The sequence below is a fragment of the Arvicola amphibius genome, chromosome 11 (genome assembly GCF_903992535.2).
Source record: "Arvicola amphibius chromosome 11, mArvAmp1.2, whole genome shotgun sequence".
NCBI classification, from domain to species: Eukaryota; Metazoa; Chordata; class Mammalia; order Rodentia; family Cricetidae; genus Arvicola; species Arvicola amphibius.
In genome coordinates, this window is record NC_052057.2 from 98,510,017 (window position 1) to 98,532,437 (window position 22,421).

The 22,421-nt window shown below is 46.0% G+C and overlaps 1 protein-coding gene across 5 annotated transcripts; it reads right to left on the minus strand.

The window, feature by feature from the left end:
* Positions 1-2,168: 2,168 nt before the first annotated feature.
* Positions 2,169-21,583, minus strand: Xpa (XPA, DNA damage recognition and repair factor). Of its 5 annotated transcripts, XR_005287354.2 has the most exons (7): positions 21,296-21,583; positions 18,598-18,708; positions 12,814-12,919; positions 11,549-11,714; positions 10,215-10,332; positions 7,154-7,363; positions 2,169-2,358 (listed from the first exon to the last, which is right to left on the minus strand). XR_005287354.2 is itself a non-coding variant. In XM_038347179.2 (6 exons), exons 1-6 carry the CDS (start codon positions 21,450-21,452, stop codon positions 7,302-7,304), a joined length of 720 nt encoding a protein of 239 aa, XP_038203107.1. In that variant the 5' UTR covers positions 21,453-21,583; the 3' UTR covers positions 2,169-7,301. The 5 variants fall into 5 exon arrangements, 4 of the variants coding, with proteins under 4 accessions (XP_038203107.1, XP_038203105.1, XP_038203108.1 ...); XM_038347179.2 differs by having other exon boundaries at positions 2,169-7,363; XM_038347177.2 differs by lacking the exon at positions 7,154-7,363 and having other exon boundaries at positions 21,296-21,582.
* Between the last annotated feature and the right edge of the window lie 838 nt (positions 21,584-22,421).

The window sequence follows — 22,421 nt, forward strand, 5'->3', positions numbered from 1 at the left end:
AGGAGTATCATCTAATCATTTGAATTCAGTAGATCAAGGTTAGATGGCAAGAACTTCAGAAAGCTAAAACCTGGGTTCCTGGTTAAATGCCCTGTTTACACTGTTCCTCCTTCCCATTTAACACAGCTCAAGCTGTAACTGATTTGAAGTGGCTGTGGTCCTCCAGTGGCCAAAGAACTAACTATTGCAGGCATTGGGAACTGTCCTTTCCTGAGGCGTGGTGGAGTTATCCTTGCACCACTGCTGCAAGTCTGCACTCTCCTTCCCTTCTTTGAATCCTCCTGTGCCGTCGTTGGTTTCTAGAAACTTAATATGCCCCTGCTCTGTCCTGCTCTGTTGGCTGGAACACCGACATCTGTTGTATTTTACAGAAGAAAAGATGTAAAAGCAGAGAGCAGCTGCTCCCTTCCGGTGGTGCTCCCAAAGACAGGGGTGACATGTCACTGCATGCCACGCCTCAAATTCTGTGACATTGTGCTGATTCTCTTTAGCAGGCTTTTGCCAAGGTAGAGATGCTGGTTCCCTAAGAACTGTATCATTCCTAAAAGTTTACGGTGTGAGAAACCTTTACCAGCCTGAGCTACCAGTAATATCTGGACCCCAGGATGAACCTTGGTACAGCCAGAGAGCAGAGGCATATAGCCAATCAGATCGCACTGTGTTGGCCTTGACAGCCAGCGTTCATTAACTGTTGGCTGCTACAGGCTGGTTACAAGGTTCACCATATTGAATCTTTCCAACAGACAGAAGCAAACCCCAGGAAAACTTGTCTAGAATCCACAGCCAGGAAGTTAGATCCATGTGTCTCGGAGCACCTTATCCCCCACAGTGCAGTAATACTGAACAGCAGCCAGAGCTCCAAGTTACTCCTGTCATCAGGCTAGAAACTTCTTTCTCTACAAGAAAGTCTGGCTGCCTGTCCAAGATCAGTTTTTACTGAGGTGTAACATTTAGCGTAGCACATATAACATGCCAGCCATGAAAAACACACAGAATGTCCCTACTGAATGTTTCTAAAGTAGTTAGTAATGATGGCCCCACGTTATTTGGGTTGACTTTCTACAAGTGCAGCTGCTGAACTACAGAGCTGTACAAGCTTCCTAGTGCTCTGAGGGATGAAAACACCCACTTTACCTCAACTTGGGTGTCTGTCAAAATGATGCATAGCCCTTGGCTAAATGATTCTTAGAGTAGGCCTCCTTCCTGATGCTTAGGCACAGTACATGCTATTAGTTAGGAGTGGCTTCTGTTCTCAGAGCAGCTTTGACCTCAGCTAGTTCTACCTGAGCTACATTCTAGAGAAATCTGTATGTATTCTTTTGTTTGCTTCTGGTTTTTTTTTGGTTCTTTGATCGCTGTGTAGCCCTGTCTATCTCTCCTGGAACTCCATTCTGCAAGGTCAGGCTGGCCTTGAACTCAGAGGATCCACCAGCCTCTGCTTCCAGAGTGCTAGGATTAAAGGTGTGTGCCACCACTGCCTGCTCTCTCTTGATTTTTTTTCACATATAATGGTTGCTTCTGGTAGTAGTTTTTAATGGTACTTTTTGATAGTACTTTTAACAAGACTGAATAAAAATCTGACTAGCTGAACTGATACAAATGGCTATGGAGAAATAATATTTGAACTGTTACTTCCGACCTCAGAAGTGTTAAACAAGCATGGAAGCAAGTTGTTAACATTAGGTGAGAACTTGTAAGGCAGATAAGAGTGCTCAAGTGTTAGTGTAATGCTTTTGATGAAACAGTCTTGATACTCAACTTTGAAAGTAGCCTTTTTCCCTTTTGACCTATCATTTCCAAATTGCTGTGTGAAGATCCTGAAGAATGGGCCCGCTGTGGCAGGGTGTCGTTTCTGCAGGTATCTCACTGTTGCCATTGCTGAAGACTTCACAGCAGTTCATATCAGACCTGTGACTCCCTGAGCTAAGTTCAGGTCCATTACTCCCCCCCCCCCCCCGAAAGTGCTTCCTCCTATGCCGGGCTAGGACATACTGTGTCCCTGTTCCCCGTGGCGTAGCTCTAACTTGTCACTTTGGTTTTTACTTGTATGTGTACAAAGGAAAGGGGCACACGGAGGTGTGTGCATGCATGTACAGGTGTACCTGTGGACCATTTTCCTTTAAGCATATCCATCACATGAGGGTTTTTCTAAAAAGACTACACTGATATATCTGAAGAGAGCCTTTATTTGAATATAAATTTTTAAAAGTCACATTTTTTCATACGTCAGCTCGTGGCCACACAAGGTACAAGTCTTGCGGAACATGTCATCTTCTAAGCTTTCCTCTGGTCCATACTCATGATGGTGAGCGGCTGTTTCTCTTTTCCACACACTGCTTCTTACTGCTCGCCGCAGTTCTAAGGGGCAAGAAAAGTTTTTCAGCTGAATACAAAATAAATTTAACAAGGCTTTCATTGGTATTTATGTGTGTGATGTGTATAATGGTTTCCTTTAGCTCTTTGTGTTGGTTGCACAAATGTGGCAAGCCTGCTCAGTCTGCAATTGCTCTCTTCATTGTCAAGCAGTATGAACTGACAGAAGTGGCTGTGTGGGTTGGTTAGAAGTGTAGCAACAAAAACAACAGAATGGGGTGTGTTTGGGGGGACGGAATAGTCTGCCAGAGCTGCAAAGTCAGCCAGCAGACTACAGCATCAGTACCCTGAGTTTTCCAGCATCGTCTGTTCATTTGTCTTTAATTTGGAGCTCAGATTTGGTCCACTGGGGACTTCATCATATATGGGCTGCCGTTTATGCCCTTTGACAAGCTGAACATATGCAAAGTATGTATGCCGATCCTTGTATACAAAAAAAAAAAAAAAACCCTGAGTACATGCTGATATATCCCATTTTAATCCTCCAAATTTCAGGGCTCATTTTATGCAGGGAGGAACCTGAGAACCTGGATGCTTAATAGTAAGGAAGTGATACATCTTCCATCCCTCCACTTCCTGTCCTGGTGGCGCCCTAGCTCTGTGCCTGCCTGCTCTACTTCTGCATGCTTATCCTTAGGCTTTGGTCCTCTTGTTTGGAAAAGAGAAGGGCAAAGAAAACCCAAACTTAACAGTATAGCACATTAGACATCTCTAATCTGAAAATCAAGTGCTCTAAAATTTGAAATACTGCCAAGGAAACCCCATGCCCAGACACTAGAAATATTTAAGGTACATCAAGCTATGTGTTTTGTAAAGACTCCATCAGTAAGACATGTTCTGTATATGCAAGTACTTCAAAATCTAAGAATATCCATAAATCACTTGCAAGAGTTTTGGATACGTGATACCCAGCCCATGCTTCCCTTCTACCAGGACGTCTATGGGAAGCTCTAGAGATCCAGCATCATTCGTGTCAGTGAACAGAAAAAAAATGTCAGTCTTCAGTCATGACTGGAAAGCTAGGTGTTTAATGTATGTAGTATGTATGAGAAGAAAATAATTCTTCTTACCTCTTCCCCAAGTACATATAATATTCAAATCTGGCAGAGAAGCGAGCTTAGTCTGACTGAGGGATTTTCAGAGTGAGGAAATCAAGGAGAGAGGCAGGACATCTTCCCCAGCCAAGCTGGGAAGCAGGAGCCCACACAGGAGATGCCTGCTGCCCCTCTGCAGTCAGGAGGGACACTGACTCCCTCAGGTAGCAGCCAGCTTTGCATACACTTGAGAAGCCGGGCTCTTCATGTATGAAATGACTATGATTTGAGTCTGGGTGACTGGCCTTGTGGCAGATGATGCTACACTGAACCCTGTAAGCCTCAGAATGGTGAGAAAGGCAGCACGACCCAGCGAGGATGCTGCCCAGGGCCAGCAAGGCTGGACTGCACCTGTGTCTCGGTTTGCCCGTCTGTGAAACACTGGTACGTGTGCAGTTACACAAAAGGATATAGAGGAAATGCGTCCTAAGTGCCTAGCCCAGTGTCCACTATGTCACCCTGCCTTGCTTTTACCCATGATATGTTATGGCTGGAAACAGATTCAAGTAGTGCTTTGATATTAGTCACAACAAAATGTCTCAAGGGAAATAAGCAGCCCCAGACTCTGAAGTCACTGGCTGTGAGGCAGCTGGCATGGGTGCTAGGAAGCAATCTCAAGTCCTCTGGGAGCTCCTAGCCACTGGGCCATCTCTCCAGTACCTGGCAGTTTATATTTTATAGGTTTTGTTTTTCTCGAGACAGGATTTCTCTATGTGGCTTTGGAGCCTGTCTTGGCACTTGCTCTGTAGGTCAGGCTGGCCTCAAAATAGGAGATTTGCCTCCCGAGTGCACGAGCCAGAGCTGTTCTCTGAACCATCACAGTAGCTCTGGCTCCAGGGTCCACCCTGGACAGCCGCTGACAGGAGCTGGGAGGGGTGGTTATTTGCATATTTGTTTATGGGATAAAAATCAAATTATTACCACTGAGAGCAGATGGGCACTGTGTATCTTCCAGATGTGATGTTCTGGGAAAGTTAGCACCTGCTTGAGATACTCCATTATCAGAAAATCCACAAAAGTGAAAACCCTTACTTCCCAAAACAGTGTGGAAGAAGGGAACAAGCTGCAACAATGTCCGTGGCATAAAAGGCAAGGGTAGTGAAAATCAGAACAGGTTAGGAAGGAAGACCTGTTCAATGCTTAAAACATTAGCCTACACCAGATTCAGTCTAGGAGGGGAACACTTGCTCAGTAAGCAGAAGCAGAAGACAGCAGTTTAGATTACATACAGGTAGTGATTACGCAACATACTCTTGAGTGGTCCAGAAAAGTGTTTTCAGTGAGAGCACACACATGATGCAGATGGCAACATGAGAACAGCTCAGTCTGGGAAAGGCGTGTATGTGTGTGGTCCTCTGTTCATTAGTCCAGCAATTTTCTGCAAGTCTGAAATTCTTTCCAAATAAAAATGGCTTTAGGAAGAGACAGGAGCCAGCTTAAAGGAGACGCCGCCAGCCCAACCTGAGACAATTTGATGCTGTGTATTTGAGCATCAAAATGAAGAGTGACAGGAGGAGCCTGCACTGCCATGATTTGAGAAGAACCCACACGGCAGTCCAAACGATGCTTTACAGAACAAAACCAAGGCCAGGCAGAGCAGCCCATGCCTTTAGTCTCAGCACTGGGGAGGCAGAGGCAGGTGGATCTCTGAGTTGGAGGCCAGCCTGGCCTACATAGCAAGTTCCAGGTCAGCCAGAGCTACAAAGAAGAGTTCCTATCTCAAAACAAAACAGGCCTGGTGATGGTTTATCTGTAATCCTAGCACTTGGAAGGCAGGAGAGTTGCTACAAGGTCAAGTCCACTCCAGGCGACGTGAACCTTGTCTCAAGAAAACTAGTAGAGCCCAAGGGAAAGCTCTGTTTCAAAAGAAAACAATCTCTATTTATAATGCACACACACACAAAAACTGCTTCAGCTAAGAATCTCTCCATATACTAAAACCACTTAGTAAAATGGTGGTGTGTTCAGTGTCGTGTTATTACAAAAAGAAAGTAGTTTAGTGGAGAATGATGACTGTCACCTCCCTCTATAAACTGGCAGGTCTCAAATGGTGTCCTTTATCTCCTAGGGAGTATTCCTCCCACAGACGTTCGGCTTGAACCTAATTTAGCAAAAACAAGAGGTTGAGCAGTCCAGGAGCAGGAGTGTACTGTCCCATAGTTAGTTGGTCTGGGTGCAGCAAAGTTCCCAGGGGCAAAAGAGAATGGCTGCGGGTGACATTAAAGGTGGCACCCCAGTGGCTCCTGGGTCTAATAGAAGTGAGAGGGATCACTGGAACAACATAATTGCTTTTTAATTTTCTTGATTATGGTGAGCTTAGTCACAGAGATTTGTAAGATCACAATGTATACAGGTTACTCACGGCTTAGCCAAGTGTATGTGGGTGTAAAAGGTTAGAAATGGCCAAATGTCAACACTTGGAAAAATAGCGCGTGCGTGCGTGCGTGCGTGCGTGTGTGTGTGTGTGTGTGCATGTGCGTGTTTGCCCTGCCACAATGTTGTACTACATCTGTAGAGGTCAGACAGCAACTTGGCAGGAGTGAGTTCTCTTCTTCCATCAAATAGGTCTAGGAACCAAACTCAGGTTAGTGGGATTGGCAGCAAGCACATTTACCCACTGAGCCATTTCATTGGCCCCCAAAAATCTTTCATAAGGGACAGTTTGTAGATTTCACAACCCTCATGAAAGACGCAGTCAACTATCTTTTGTTGACTCTTGAGATACAAAGGTTAGAGTACACAGAAGCGGGGGCAGGTCTAACACACCTCGGGAACGAAACCAGGGTACATATGCTGTACAAAACTGGAGCCCATGCGAGCCTGGAGAACCTGGTGAGTGGCTTGCAGTGTTGCAGCCGCCTAGTCGGCAGTAGACGGCTGATGCCCAAAGACTACCTCTCCTAGAAATGCATAACCAGTCTTGCTACGGAGAGCCTCAGAAATTGCTTAGGATGGTCACCCAAAGGGATTTTCCCAAAATGCTTGTTGTGGTGAAAAAAAGAAATCAATACTACTTCAAAGCTTGTTTTTAGTAACTACATTTTTTGTCTGCAGTCAAACCCACTGCTACTTCTGAGGTAAACATACAGAAGAGCTAGCTGACTGAGACCCAACACTTCTACCATGCTGGGCGGGAGGACAGGTACCCTTGTTATCTGGAGGATAAAGATTACAAGTTGGTGTTCCGTGAACTAAGTAGGTTGGAATTCTACCCCTCAAACTCCTCAAGCTCCACAACAGTCATAAATATATCCACAGGCCAGTATGCAATGCCCCCACACCCAGAAGGGACCTCTAAACAGGATGTCCTTACCTGCCCCTTGCAGGGGTGGGAGCCATGCATAGTAACAATGAAGGTTAGCTGACTAGCCTTTCAGGAGAGAAATTGCTGGAACTAAGCATGTAACATGGACGAAACACCCATAGTCCCACCTTAGTTAAGACAAGAAAGTCTGCAGACCAAAAACATTCTGTGTATCCCACCAACTCAGGGTTCACGTCTGCTAGGTGATGTGTCCTTCAAAGCCCGGATACCCTGCGCAGCCACGGGCCTGCGTGTGGCTCTGCCTTGGAGATGCGGAACTTGTCTATGTACTTATGGTGGTCACACTTTGTCTGCAGCAAACTCAGTGCTATAACTGCTAACATAAACCACACGTTAAAAGCGGGCGGATGGAATTGCTTACCTTCTCATAAAGAAGAAAGCTTTGCGTCAGCTTCGCTGTGCATCAAGAGGAACCATGTTCCAATTTCTTTCCAACTAAAAAGCCTTTAGACTTGCTTTGACTCCTCTCTGTTCTGAGCCAACTGCACAATCAGCTCCTCGAGTCTACTCTACCGTCTACTCCACTCAGCCCTCTGTGGCCTAGTCAGGACAGGAACATATCCACCAAGCGCTAGAGTGAATCGACAAGAAGCCACAGTTAAAGAAGGCAGCACACTGACCTCAGCACACCGAACACCCCAAGGGAAGGGGTGACACAAGCCACCCAGAGCTCAGTCATATGCAAAGGAGGAAATGCAGGCACTCTTTTATCTGTAGACACGTCGAGAGTACACACGCAAACACTTCCTTTAAAAAGCATGCTTCACCCAAACAAGAACTGTGTCAACTGCACTAAGGAATAAGGAAAATCTGTGGTAGTTTGGTGAGCTAATACAGCGACCAAAAAGTAAATACCAATTAAGTTCAAGTTTTGGAAATTGTAGAAATTTTCTATCTGTATTAATATATATGCATATCCTTGACCTTGTTCACTGGCTGTGAACTTTCTGGCACAGTCAGTCACCAGATTAGTCACATGCATCAGAAGAAAAAAAATAAAAAAAATAAATATATATGCATATCCTAATAGAATCATTATATTAAAAAGGCAAGAAATTAAGTGCATCTCAAAGTCTTTTGCTGGTCAAACCGTAGGAATATAGTGACCATTACATGACATCTTGACCAGCACAGAATTAGTGTGTAAGGAAAAGTTACAAGTACCATTCATTCTTCATCACTTTACAGATACAAATTTCTAACTGGTATTCTCTTATCCATTGTCTGCACCAAAGTATCATCTGAGGTTTGAAGGGTCAGGTTAATTTCTGGTAGCAGGATTAAATCCCTGGACTTGGGCTGGGAAGAAAGCTTTAACTACAGTGATCCAAGAAGAACCCACCAGCTCAGTGTAAGAGAGCCAGTATGAGAAACAGTTTGAATTCACCAGCACCAATTATATTTTTAAGAAGTGAAGCGGAGCGTAGCTGGCTATAACCACTGGGGATGGGAGAGGTGTACAGGACTGCTGGATCCTGGGTCCTGGCACTCACTGGGGATGGGAGAGGTGTACAGGACTGCTGGATCCTGGGTCCTGGCGCTCACTGGCCGGCCAGGCAATGCCAGCTTTAGGGTCAGTGAAGAGACCCTATCACAGAGGCAGTAAGGGCCTCTAGCTTCCAAATGCACATACACTGACGTGTGCACAGCACACAGGTACTGCATGCACATGTGCATACACACACACACCCTGAGCTAGCAGATAACTAACCTGGAGGCCTCCTTCCACACCCCTTCCTTAATACCCCTCTTCCCTGCTTTATCTTATTAGCAGCTGCTCTGCTGCCAGAGAGGCCAGATCATAACATTAGGAGAGACTAGAGAAAGGCCCCTTTAAGAGTCATCGCTGGCATCTGAACGCTGGGGCACAGCTCTGGCTGGCCTAGGGAACTTCAGTGAAATGCTCTTCTATGGCAGTTTGCTACAGGAAACCTCAGTGAAGCCTACAAGTGGGCTTCCTATCTGCTCAGGAATTATGTCACTTGGGCAAAGGGGTTTCGGTAGGGTTGTCTCGATACACTACTTGTGTTCGACAGTGCTACTATTTCTATTTCAAACTGTGTAAGAGCCTGCGCGTGGAAAAGGCGTAGAGTCACGGAGCAGGACTTCCTTTCTCCAACACAATGAAAACTGGGGGAGGGGAGGGGAGGGCAACCCCAAAAGGAAACCACGAAGGCTTGCGTTGCTTTTGCTTATTGTTCGGTCTTTTCACTTGGTTGGTTGGTTAGTGGATGGTTGGCTTTTCATTGTTATTGTTTAGCTGGGGGGTAGGTTTTGGGTTTGCTTTCTGAGCAAGGACTCCACTCTGTAGCCCATGCTGCCCTCCAACGCACAATCCTCCTGCCTCAGCCTCCTGAGTACTAGGATTACAGACATGTATCACCACTCCGTTTTCTTTGTTTTTAAGACATTTGGGCTATCCCATTCACCCTGTAAAAAAACCTCTTCTAAATTTTAAAATTACAAGAAAAACTAACATGGCTGAATACTGATTTGAAATGGATCTAGTAATGTATAACCCAACCTATGTGTAAGATCATGTTACCTGAACACAGTGGGCACCACACAGGGACTCTACATAGCGACCACAGGAATCTGTTATTTCCTGAAGACACTTCTTTGGGAGTTGTGTTTACAGCCCTGAATGCTCCTGCCGCACCCTGGGTTCATCCCCGGTGTGGCACCATACCCACATACTCTATTACTATCTCTAGTTTCTTTCCTGACACTCAATCCAGCATCTCGGTTAGCACTGTGCTTGGCACACGGTTAATACTAGATGTGTGCATGGATGGACAGACTGATGAAAACACGCACACATGGGTACAAACATGGGTAATGGATGCAGAGACAGAGCCACCAGAGAGAGGAATGCTGCATGTAGCCAGATATACAGATGCAGAAATGACTGTACACATGAAGAAGACTCAGAAAGAGAACCTGACAACTGTCCCACCATATATAGCAATCCAATTATCTTTCTGGGTATTTCCTCAGTCATATTTAAATAAAGACACTCAGACTAACTGACATCAGTTATTCCTTCCAGCTACTTAACTGAGGACTGTTTTGTTTTAAGCAAAGAGGGAGGTGGCTACTAAGAGTCTTATTACTTTCTGTTACTGTTTCTTAAACCCTGCAAGCCACACTAAAGACCTGACTGATGCCCCATCCCGCCACCCCATCCCGCCACCCCATCCTGTCACATAGCTGCACAAAAATGACTCCCATTGAGACGATGGCCTTCAGAAATGCAGTACTCTGAGGTCTGGGTCAAGCCTCACATACCAACCCACTGAGGCCAAAGTTCAAGCCCACTTTTCTCCCCTGTGGAAAAGACACCCCAGCACCTCCCCCAGACAGGGAGGCCACAATACCTTTGTTATGCGGTGAATCGAGTGACAGGAAATTCCACCACTTACCTTTGACTTTCTTATCAAACTTCTTCTGCTTCATTTTCTCTCGGTTTTCCTGCCTCACTTCCTTTGCATCTTCCAGTGCTTCCTGGCTACCCCAGACTTCAAGAGCCCGCTTGACAACCTGCAGCACAGTTAACGCTTGAGTTACTCGGGACTCGGCGTTGCACGGCATGAAGTCCTCACTATCAACCTCACAGATGCCATTGTGTCACGTGAGGAGCGAAACCGGTTCACAGCTGAGGAAGTCCCCCGAAGTCCCACTTTTCCCAGAAAGAGTCGAGATAATGAGTACAGAAACATAAATGACGAAAACTCAATGAGAAAGAAAATGTAAGATCCTAACATGGGGTCACCAGGGGCAGGAAGTGCCATGAAAGTCCTGTTTTCCCGCTTGTGTGCATGACCATGGTACATGAGACTGAAATAAAGCCTGCTGGCACTTTTATTAAGCACAAAGCATCAAATGATAAGAAAACCTGGGCTGCTTTAATTAGCTTCATTTTTACTTATTTTGAATGGTACATAAGATAAATGGTGAATTTTTAAATCAATAATCATATTTAATGAAATATAGTATGTTTTGTTTTGCAATGTGGCTTAATTCTATTATAGATATAATATCTAATTATATAATATCTAATTATATAAATATGTTACATATTTATATCTAATTCTATTTAAATATGATTAAATATATAATAAATCTAGATATACAATTATATACAAATATATAATTATCTACTAATACCAGCATAATAATTCTTGAATATTTAAACAGCTCTAAAGCAATGCCTCTCCATATTTTCATATAAGAGAACAAACATTAAAATATTTAAACCATCCTGGAGTAGATACAGGAGGATACTTGGGACTTGAGGCACCAGGCTGGGCACTAGAGCACACCAGTAAGTGGGTCTCTGCTGTGGCACATGTGTGATCTGCTGCTCCGAGCTGTGCAAGTCACAGCACTCAGGAGCATCCCAGACTGTATTTCCCAGTGCAGTTCATCTGGCCGGGCATCCGGGCATCCATGAAATAACTGAAGCGCTGACCACCTTGAGAGCCTTTCTTTTTCTTGCTTGGTAAAAGAAGACTGATGGGCAAATGAGGTCTGATCTCTCTTATGTCCCAGTTACGCTCCTAACATCTCCCACTAGCTACACGGCTACGGCAAAGTTACCACAGAGAAAGGGAGGTGTGAAAGCAGTGTGTTCGGAGCGGTCACCAGCTGTGACTAGGACAGACATGTGAACCGAGAAGAGGTGGTCTTGACTGAGCAAGCCTCGGTCAGCCTGCTGGACGTTCACCCCCATCCCCAGGTCCAGCTTACTAGAGACCTGTAACTTTAAGTAGAGCTTCATATCACCCCACTGTGAGTGACGAGGGTTCTTCTTCACGATGAACCTAAGCGCGGGCTCTCTCTTCTCTAAATCGCAGTCTTTCAGAAGGTATTCCTGCTTGGCTTCTGTTTTGGTTATAAGCTTGTGTTTATCGTCAGCATCTCTGGAAAGAGATTAAGAGCATTATGTAAACGACTTTAATTCAACTGAGTTTTCAGACAGCCCAGCAACCACAGGTCTGCACACCCAAAGATGCAAACGTCACTTCCCTGCCTTTGGTTCTCATGAACAGAGTCATAAAAACTCAGGTAGACTCTGGGAATATAACAATTTAAGAATCTTCTTAAAATTCCTCTTATTTCAGAAGGGACTTGAAGTAAGAAAGGGAAGATACGATGAAAGAGGGGACCCGTGAGAAAGGAACTAGAAATTGAATCACAAGGTCATGCCTATCACCCCAGCACTCAGGAGGCTAGGAAAGAGGATTCGAAGTTAAATACCAACCTGGGATACACAGATCCTGCCTCTAAAAGATGGTAAGAGACAAATGTAAACACACAAATCCCACCTCCTAAACATGGCTGGGTTCCAGTAGCTCAAAAACCAAGGTAAGGACAGCAGCAGAGTGGGAACTTGAAGTACCACTGAGTTTATGCCCATGAACTGGGCAGGAAAAAAAGCTCTCATGAAGAGAACCATGCTCGCAGAAGCTGACGACGTGCACACACGCAAGCACAAGCATAATCACACACACACACACTCGCGTGCACACGCGCGCAGTAAGTGATGGCAAGCAGTGGGAAGAGGTAGTAGGAGGCACCTGCGGACCTGCAGCCACGGTGAAGACATGTTTATTCTAAATGGGATCAAAAACCATTTTAACAGTTTGGAGCAAAATTTTCTAGAGTAGTGGTTCTCAACCTTCCTAACACTGTAACCCCACAATAATTTCCTCATGTTGTGGTGACCCCAGTCATAAAATTACTTTCGTTGCTACTTCATAACTGTAATTTTGTTACTGTTATGAATCTTAATGTAAACTTTCCAATGGTCTCAGGCGACCCCTGTGAAAAAGGGTCATTTGAACCTACAAATTGAGAACCGCTGCTCTAGAGAGACGAGAATCAAGAGGCGCAAGGTGGGAAAGGTGGGGGCAGAGACCAGGCAGGAGATCGCCACTTGGAAGGCTGAGGCAGGAAGACAGCAAAGGCAATGCTAGCCTGGGGAGCTCTAAGAACGTGCTGCGGGCGTGGCTCAGTTACCTGCAGCTATCGCATGTTGGGAAATCAAAGTGGCTCATAAGGTACGAGTCCATGAACTCTTTCCCACATTCTTCACAGATGGCATAATCGAACTCCATGACTGGCCCTGCAGGAAGAAGGGGAGGGTTCTTTATCCTTCTGTGGGACTAAAACAATACATACATTCCTCTGTCTGTGGGGAGCCAGGGCATTGGGTGGTCCAGCTGCCCTGAGAGGCATGTGTCATAAGTTTTTCAGGTAAGAGTCCATGGCTCCTGGGGCACAATGTGCCTTCCAGTTCCTGAGCGGCTGGGGCACCCACCGAGGCAGTGACACCTTCAGGCCACCTGTGTTCCCTGGAAATCAGGGAAGGATATAGACGCTTGGCTGAATAATCATCTTGAACATTAATGTATACCCTGTATAGCTTGCAAACATCATAGTATCCGGGCAACCGCCATTGTATTCTGTTTCTGATAAGGGATAAGAAGTCTGATAGCTTGGGACAAACTTGTCTCAGCCTCTGTCCTGCTGGGACCCCTCCATCCTAGCCCACGTAAGATTCACTTCTCATCAGGTAACCTTGGCCCGGTAAGTGCTGGCACTTACATCTGACACCTCACCAATCTGGGGTTTGGTAGCCCAGGGAGGCCCACTGGGTCAAATTCAAGTTGTCTTCAGGGTTATGTTCCTTCCTGGGGGCATTTCGATTCCTAAAGGCTACCCGTATTCCTCCCCACCTGCCATCTTCAGGACCAGGAAGAGCTTCCCATCCCATCACTGGCTTCCTCTGCAAGCCCAGCCCTCTGAGCCCTGATTACAGCGGGCTCCCTGGGATAATGGTGATCTCCCATTTCAAGGTCTTTAACTTTAAACTTCTCTGCAAAGTCTCCTCTACGTAAAGTATACAGGCTCCAAGGCACTTAGCATATGGACATCTTTGGGGGCTTCGGTTCTGCCAGTTACCGTACTGCTGAAAGTATAAAGAAGACTCGCCCCAGGACTGGGGAGGGGAGGCATCTACTTACAGAAGGAGAGAGGCTACCAACTCACTGAGCATTTAAAGCAATAGAGAGCAAGGCGACGCGTCCTCAGACGGGGACATTGTTTTTCTTTCATTCCACCCTGTCAACTAAGCAAACGCTTCTACTTTATCGTGTCGCCTCCTGGATTACAAACTTCTTGAGGGAGAATCACTGAGTCCTGCATCCCTCGGCACCCCACACAGAGCTGCCCCTGGCAGGTGAAGCTGGGTTCTGTAAGGGATTAGACGTCAATGCCTAGCAAGACCTTAACCCTAATGGTCCTCGGGCAAATCTAAGCCCCACTGGACAGTCCGTGGGATGACTGCCACTGCCCAGCCCCAGCTCCGAAGACTCCACAGTGGGAGACACACTCCTGGCACTGCCTTCCTTAGGTCTGTCAAGATCCCACAACCCCTTAACTCCACTAATCTCCAAGCTCTTAAAAGAAATGGCTCTTTATGCTGGGCGGTGGTGGCTCACGCCTTTAATCCCAGCACTCGGGAGGCAGAGGCAGGCGGATCTCTGCAAGTTCGAGACCAGCCTGATCTACAAGAGCTAGTTCCAGGACAGGCTCTAAAACTACAGCAAAACATAAATAAATAAATAAATAAATAAATAAGAAAGGAAGAAAGAAAGAAAAAAAAGAAATGACTCTATAAAAACAATGCACAGCTATAGAAAAGAGAAACAAACTAGAACAAGGCTGTTGATATCTAATGTCTACTAGGAAGAGAAAGGCGGTGATGGCAGGGCCATCAGATGGTCACAGCACATCATTATCCAAAGGCCCTGAACGGGGCTACAGCTTTGTAGGGTGAATTTTTAAATACGCCCACGAGATTGTCCATCGCTATCATCACATTTGCCACACTTCTCCTTATCCATTTATCAAAGGCTCTGTGTTCTTATTTTACTCACTTATTTGGGTTTCTTCAAGACAGGGTTTCTCTGTGCAGCCCTGGTTGTTCTGGAATTTGTTAGGTAGACCAGGCTGGCCTTGAACTCAGAGATCCCCCTGCCTCTGCCTCCCAGTGCGTGCGCCACCACCGCTGGGCCAAGGTCTGTCTGTGTCTGTCTTGGCCTCTGTCTGTGTGTCTCTCTCTTTAGATGTATTTATTATATATACAGTGTTTTGCCACAGGTCAGAAGAGGGCACCGATCTCATTACAGATAGTTGGAATTATCATGTGGCTGATGGGAATTGAAATCAGGACCTCCAGAAAAGCAGCCACAGCTCTTAACCACTGAGCCGTCTCTACAGCCCAGTCTCTATTTTTTTTTTAACGATTTTTAAATGTTTCATTACTGTCCATTACTTTGGTGTGCTCACTGTCTTGAATTCAGCTGGTGCCTCCTAAGTCACTGTAGTATGCCTCCAGCAATTCAGAACACTTACATATTTTCTGGCATTATAAGATGGCTCACACTCATCTTGTAGTCATGTGCCCCAACAGGCTACCAAGTTCCAAACAGTGTGTGCCAGGAATACCAGCACCAGCACCTGTCACTACCAATGGCCTCCCAGCTGTTTGGTCCCACAGGTCGCAGGCTCTGGTGGGCGGCCACCCTAAAATTCCTAGCATGGTCAGAGCTTCTAGGCTGCGAGTGGACAGTGTGAGTCACCAGCCGGACAGGGGTGGTCAAGAACGCCTAGAGCTCGAAATCCTCAGACCACATCTCCCACCACAGCTGATCCAGACATGGGGCTTTTAGGAGTCTCTCCTCCATAAAGAACATGATATTAAAACTGGGCCCAGTTTCTGCAGCTTCAACCAGCCCCAGCCCTTGACCAGCAGGAACCTGAAGCTCAGGATGCCCCTCTGTTCTGTCCTTCAGTAAACTTTCACTTTTGCTACTGTTTTATTACTTGACTTATTCCATATCACCAGAACCAGGGCCCTATTTTCACTAAGACAATACCATAAGCATGTCTGAGTCTTGGCAGTGAGGCAGGCCCTTATCCAGCCCCTATTACATGAGGCTGACACTTCCCTCTTTGCAACGGTCACTCAGGCTCAAGTCTGCTCCCCAAACGGAATCCCAGTGCATGTGTCTTCTTTAACCCAAGGGAACACTTCTGGACTTGCAGGCTACTGGAAGGGTTCCTCAGTTAGGGCACCCAGTTTTGACAACTGTCTCCCATGTATCAACTGCAAGACTACATGTCTGCCTACATGCCCTCTTGAAATATGATATGCAGTATAAACATAAACACGTTACCCTTTAGGCCTCAGTGCCTAGACACGCGAGCAGGCGCTGCTACTCATCACCCTGTGCACCCTTCTCATGCCACAGCTAATGGCCACACTGGGGTTTTCCAGCTCCAACACTTTCAGATCTCAAACCTTTATCTCTGCCACAGTATGAAAGCATTCACAGCTGAGAGAGTATACATAACTGATCTGCCAACACGTTAGCCCCATGTGGCAAATTCACAGCCCTTTCTAGTCCATCTCTATATAAAAGAATGTCCTAAGTTTTATCTCATGGGTACTGGCTTCTCATTTTGACCTATAACACAATTTCTCTTTCTTACTGTCTCTTTTTATTTTTAGTTTTTATTGATACTATTTTTGTTTTTTTTTTTAAGATGGGGTTTGTTAAGTTTTTAATTGTCAACCTGCCACAACCTAAAATCACCAGAGACAAGAGCCTGAACTGAGGAACTGTTAGGATCTGGTTGGCAGTGGCCTGTCTATGCCATCTTAACTTCTAATTCACGTGGGAAGGCCACAGCCACTGTGGGTGGCACCATCCCCTGGGCTGGAGACCTTGACTGTAAGAGCAGAGAGCGCTAGGGGAGCATTAGGCAAGCAAGCAGCATGGGTACACCTGTTTCTCTCAGCTTTTGCTGAGCGTGTGACTAGCCGCTCAAGTTCCTGCCTTAAAGACCCCTCAGTGGCGGACTGTAATCTGGGATTCCTCCCTCATGTGGCCTTTTGTCAGGGTGTTTCTCACAACAAGAACGAAACGAGAACAGGGCTCTAATATGTCTGACCAGTCTGGTCTGCCTTTTTCTTTGAGAGAGAATCACACTTAGTTGCTCTGGCTGGTCTGGAACTCACTATGGAAACCAGGCAGGCCTCAGGCTCCCACCTGCTGGGAGTAAAGGTGTGTGCCACCAGACCTTACCAGGCTAGCCTCAAACTCCTAAATTCAAGTAATCATCCTGCTTTAGCCTCCCAAGAAACACCGTGCCCAGCTCATGAAAATACTTCTGAGAATTTATTCCATCCCTCAGGATCTGGGCTCTCCCTGCCTATGACAAAACAACAGCGAACGACTGTCCCTAAGTGCCCGGGCGTCGGACTTTGTTGTTTTTGTTAATGAATATATTTAAGAAATGTAGCCGGGCGGTGGTGGCGCACGCCTTTAATCCCAGCACTCGGGAGGCAGAGGCAGGCGGATCTCTGTGAGTTCGAGGCCAGCCTGGTCTACAAGAGCTAGGTCCAGGACAGGCTCTAAAAAAAAAAAGCTGCAGAGAAACCCTGTCTCAAAAAACAAAAAAAAAAAAAAGAAAAAAAAAAAGAAAGAAATGTAATGCCATATTGATGAAAAAATAAAGAATTACATAAGAAAATAAAGTTCTTAGGAATTTTATCATGAGGAGTATCATTTAAAACTACATGTTAACGTTTTTAATCCTAGCACCTGGGAGATGGAGGTAGGTGGATCTATGGGTCTGAGGCCAGCCTGGTCTACACAGCTAGTTCCAGAACAAGCTCCAAGCTACACAGAGAAATCCTGTCTCGAAAAATACACACACACACACACACACACACACACACACACACACACGTATATGTGTGTATGTGTTTTATAGCTTAACAAGCACCCAGAATATAAACTGTCTACTTCAGAGAATAGAAGTAAAATTGTACATAAATTTTGAAGTATGAAATGTTCCTCTCTCTCTCTCTCTCTCTCTCTGCAAAGGGGAGGTATTTTAACTGGACTTTGCTAATATCACAAACAAAACCCTCTTCAAAGAATATCAAGTCAATCCAAACATACTCTGAGCTAAGAGAAAATGAAGAGCGAACCATTTATATGCTGAAGCTGACAGGAAAACTATATTTAGAATTTATACAATTTCTTACCAGCATTAAAGGATAGACAGTTTAATTTAAAATCATACAGAAGTTTTGAATAAATATTGCTCCAAAATTTAAAATGGACAACAAATACTTAAAAGGATGCTCAACACCCCTAGCATCCAGTGTACACAATTCAAACCTGTGGCGTGCTCAGCACCATTAGCCTCTCGTGTATACAATTCAAACCTATGGCATGCTGTTGATTCACATGGGATAATACAACCAAAGAGACAGATAGGACACCTGTCACCAGGATGTGGAGAAGCCAGCCCTCTCCTATATTACTAAGAAGAGTTTGAAATTATGAATCTGCTTAAAACTGTCTTGTAGTGCTTCATAAAATTAAACTACATATTACCCTATGATCAAGAAACTGCATGTGTAAGCATATGTTCTACCATGAAAAGGGAGCATATATAAAAGTTCTAATTGTAAGCTGATAAATATATAGAGACATATATATATAGTTGTATTTTCCCCGTTACTGAAAATAGGTTATTTCCTCATACAATATATCCTGATTACAGTTTCCCCTCCCTCTACTCCTCCCAATTCCTCCCTACCTCCCCCAGGCTCTGACTTTTTAATCTACCACCAATCTTCCTATTGATCAAAGGCAAAGAATTCTTTATGTTACAATGAATAACCAATGTCAACTTTTGTGGAAAAAAACTATGCTTTACCTGGTTCATGAACAACATTTGCAGCCTTGTGTTCCTCTTCTTCCTCTTCTTCTAAAATGAAGCCTCCTTTGGTGTCAATCATTTTGGGAGGGACTTTTATATTGGTAATGCCTGCAGAAAGCAGAGAAAGGAGGTCATCAGCTGAACCAGGCAAGCCTGTGTGCTTCCCTTATGTAAACAGGAAAAGGAGTGCATGCACACTCTCCAGATGGTCCCAGCTGGTGGAGCACGGCAAGAAAAAAAAAAAAGCCCAAGGGTTAGAAAGAAATAAAATGTATTTCCTCACAGATGAGATGAGCAGGTATGTAAAACAACCGTAAGAGCCTACTGTTCTGATTAGAAGACAACCTCCTGACGCCTCTACACTACAGGCCAGAGCAGAAACCAAGGCAACCCAGAACCCTGGGATGCATCTGGGGGAACTCACTTGACTGCATGTTAGGAAATGGGGCCTTCGAAGTAAGATCACTCCTACAGCCACAACAAATCCAAACCAAAGCCCAGATCTCAATGAACTCCTGGCACATCTGAGATTTAGCTCCAGTTCTAGACAGGACACCACTCAACACTATTCAACCTCCACCTGAAACGATCCTCCAGCTCACTTCCATGGTGACACTATCTACTTGGAGTCGGACTCAACGGGATGAGGGTTCAGGCCCTGACTGCCCAGCTTCAGATGCCAACTGCAGACCAGGGACTTTGATCAACTGGCTATAAATCAAAGTTCCCAAAGTGGCTTTTCTGGTTGCAGTTAATCTTCTACAGCAACACACACAACTTAGGAAAATCATTCACTTACATGCACCAATTAACTGCAAAGAATTGTAAGTAAAAATGAAAAGTCAAGTGAAAAGACACACCAGGCAAGTGGGGGGTCTAGAAGAGTCCCAAGTATGGGAGCTTCCTTTCCTACTATACTCCAGCCCCAAACGCCTTCCAAAGACAGGTATACCACAGAAAATTTAGTCACAGTAAGTCACCAGTTCGAGGACAGTGGGAACACACCACAATCCAAGCTTTTAGATAACAGCTGAGGCCTAAGGAGAGTTGGTTCTGGCCCGCTGCTAACTCCCTTCTACACAAGGCTTGGAAGGACAGCAGGATGGCCTCTAACAGAAAGCAGAGTGGCAATGCCTAGTATTTACTTCGATGGTTCTATACCAGACACCTGTCGAGGAGAAGCCTGGCAGGGAAAGCGTCTATTGAAGAAGCATCCTGGAGAGGATTGAGAGGCAGACGCAGGAAGAGAAGTGATTCCCTGCAAGAGCAAACTGAAGGAAAAGTCCCAAGCCTGTAATAAAGAGTTAAAATTCACAGCTTATAATATATATAAATATATATAAATCCTCTCAGGTGGAAACACCTTCCTGGCTGGGGGGGGGGGGGGCGCGGGGCGGTGAGTGAGCTGGGGGGGAGCATTCAAACAAGAGGCAGGACTCTTCCTTCCGTTACCAGGTGGACTGACCAACCTTGCCTCATCTTAAGCTACCTCTCTTTTTCAGTACCAGGGTGAACCCAGGTCTTGAGCACGCCGGGCAAGCACCCCACTACTGAACATCCACACCCTCTTTTTTTAATTCTTAGAGTCAACATCTCACTAACTTGCTCAGGCAGCCCTTGAACTCTGTAGCCCAGGTGGGCTTTGAACAAGATCCTCTTGTCTCGGCCTCCCCAGCAGCTGTGGTTACAGACCTATGTCACCAGATCCAGCCATCTTAGGCTACTTCTAGTTTCCCCGTTGTTCGGGACTCGCGTGGAATTGAACTGCACGGTCTCTGCACGCGCCAGGCTGTTTATATTCCCAGCAGGCTATCGACCAGTGTCTATCCGCATATAGATACTGAGGCACAGGCTGAGGCAGATCTTTCAAGAGCTGGGCTATGAGCAACGAAAATGAAGATAACTTTTTACATCACAAAATGGTGTATAAAGACTTTCAAATGACTTCAAAAGATCCAAATCTAAGTTAGTTACAATCCGGCTCTGCTGGTCAGAAGCAACAAATCAAATTCAATGGCAACTCTAGAATCAAGTCTAAAAGTACAAACTGCCATAAAATATACGCGTTATTATTCAGTACAAACTGCTAAAACAAGCGCATTACACATACATACATACGTACATACATATATAGATAGATAGATAGATAGATAGATAGATAGATAGATAGATAGATATAGTGAAATTGCCAAAGAAGGGAGAGGAATAAAAAAGAAAGAAAAGAAACTACTTCTGTAGAAATAATTCAGACGACTCACTCCCAAGGGCAACGCCAGCAGCCGAAAGCACAACTGACATTAAAAACTCAGAAAAACAGCCAGGTAGGGGCTACCCTAAGTGGCAAGTATAACCAAAATGAACCCAGCGCCACAAGATTCGTTCTGGATCCAAACTGAGGGGCACTGCATGCGTTATTCTACGAGGCCCTGGAAGGCAGGACCCCGTGGAAAAGACTGGGCCAGGGTCGTTTCTGCTGGGCGCTGAACTGGGAGAAGGTGCAGGCTTATTATTTAAACGGTGGCAAAGCCGAAAGCTCTGCGCCATAGAGGCGCCAGGCAAAGGGCATGACAGGGCAGGTCTGGAACCACGGAGGCACAGGCATGCACGGACGTTCCCGCACCGAGCCTGAGCGGGACGCCGGGGCGCAGCGGGAAGGCCCGGGACGCCTTCACAAAGCCGCGGGAGGGGTCCCCACCTCCGGTGGCCGCCGCCGCCGCGGGGTAGGGTCGCGCCGCCAGCCGGGCCTGGCGCAGCATCAGCGCCCGCTGCCGCTTCCGCTCTATGCTCGCGCGTACGGCGGCCGGCAGCTCCGCGGGCTCCGGGGATGTGCGCTTGTCCTCTTCCGTCGCCATCGCCAGCCTAGTCCGAGGGTTCGTGCACGCGCACCACGAGCGGCTACTTGGAGCTACAATCCTGACTCTCCACCACAGTCCACCTGAGCGGAGAAGATACGCCTGCGCAGTCGAGAAGTAGTGGCGGAAGGGATGGTGGTGGACGAGGCAATGCGCCTGCGCAGCAGAGGGGTGGTAGCGGAAGGGATGGTAGTGTGCTCCTCGACTCGTCATCTGTACCAAGGGCTTCTGCTGTCAACTTTCTTAGATCTAGTAGTCGTCAGACAATAGTTCCACTTAGTGGTTCAGACTGTGAGCTTTGAGCTCTTTTCAGCCAGTGTTAGCTTTGATTCTAAGATCTGGGTGGTCTTAGGCACGTTATTTAACCAAAACTTGGTTTGAGTAGAAAAAGGATTCTGGCGGCACCCTGCAGGTCCTTGAGAAGATTTGCTCTGCCATCAGGATGCCTGGCCCATTTAAAGTGGCCATGAGCATTGCAAGTCTGTAACAGTCACACAGACCAATAGCTAATTGCATATTGGACACATACCCAAACCAGCCTCGGATTTGAAATGAGAAACGTGCCTCAAACTTTCTTGGCAAACGCAGAACTTACTACCATACTAGTGAGTGTACGGCTGATCATCCTTCCTATAGAACTTTCCTTGTGCTGCCAGACAGTGGTGTTAGGAATATTTTCCTAACACGAGCTCTCTGCCGAGGCAAAATCCCAATCAAGCCAAATCAAAACAAGCCAAATTAAGAAATATCCAGGTTTAATGGGAGTTCTGCGCTCTCAGGTGGCCCTGAAGTGCTGTTAACCACCACCGGGAGGAAGGAAAAGAGACCACATGTTCCTCTTTGGAGAGTTAATTTAAATACTCTATGGGAGTGTGGCATCCTGGGATTTGGAGTCCAGACCAATACAAACTCTCAGGCCTGGAGGCTGGGATGGATGCAAGGGGCCGGGGTCTATGCTCCCAACTTAAC

Bases quoted from the DNA above. Each gene is read 5' to 3' on its own strand.
- Xpa (XM_038347177.2), bottom strand. From the start codon at position 21,452: ATGGCGACGGAAGAGGACAAGCGCACATCCCCGGAGCCCGCGGAGCTG. The intron at 11,715-12,813 runs GTAACTGAGCCA...ATCTCTTTCCAG, and splicing joins CCAACATGCGATAGCTGCAG to AGATGCTGACGATAAACACA. The intron at 2,359-10,214 runs GTAAGTGGTGGA...CTTGCCCCTTAG, and splicing joins GTTTGATAAGAAAGTCAAAG to AACTGCGGCGAGCAGTAAGA.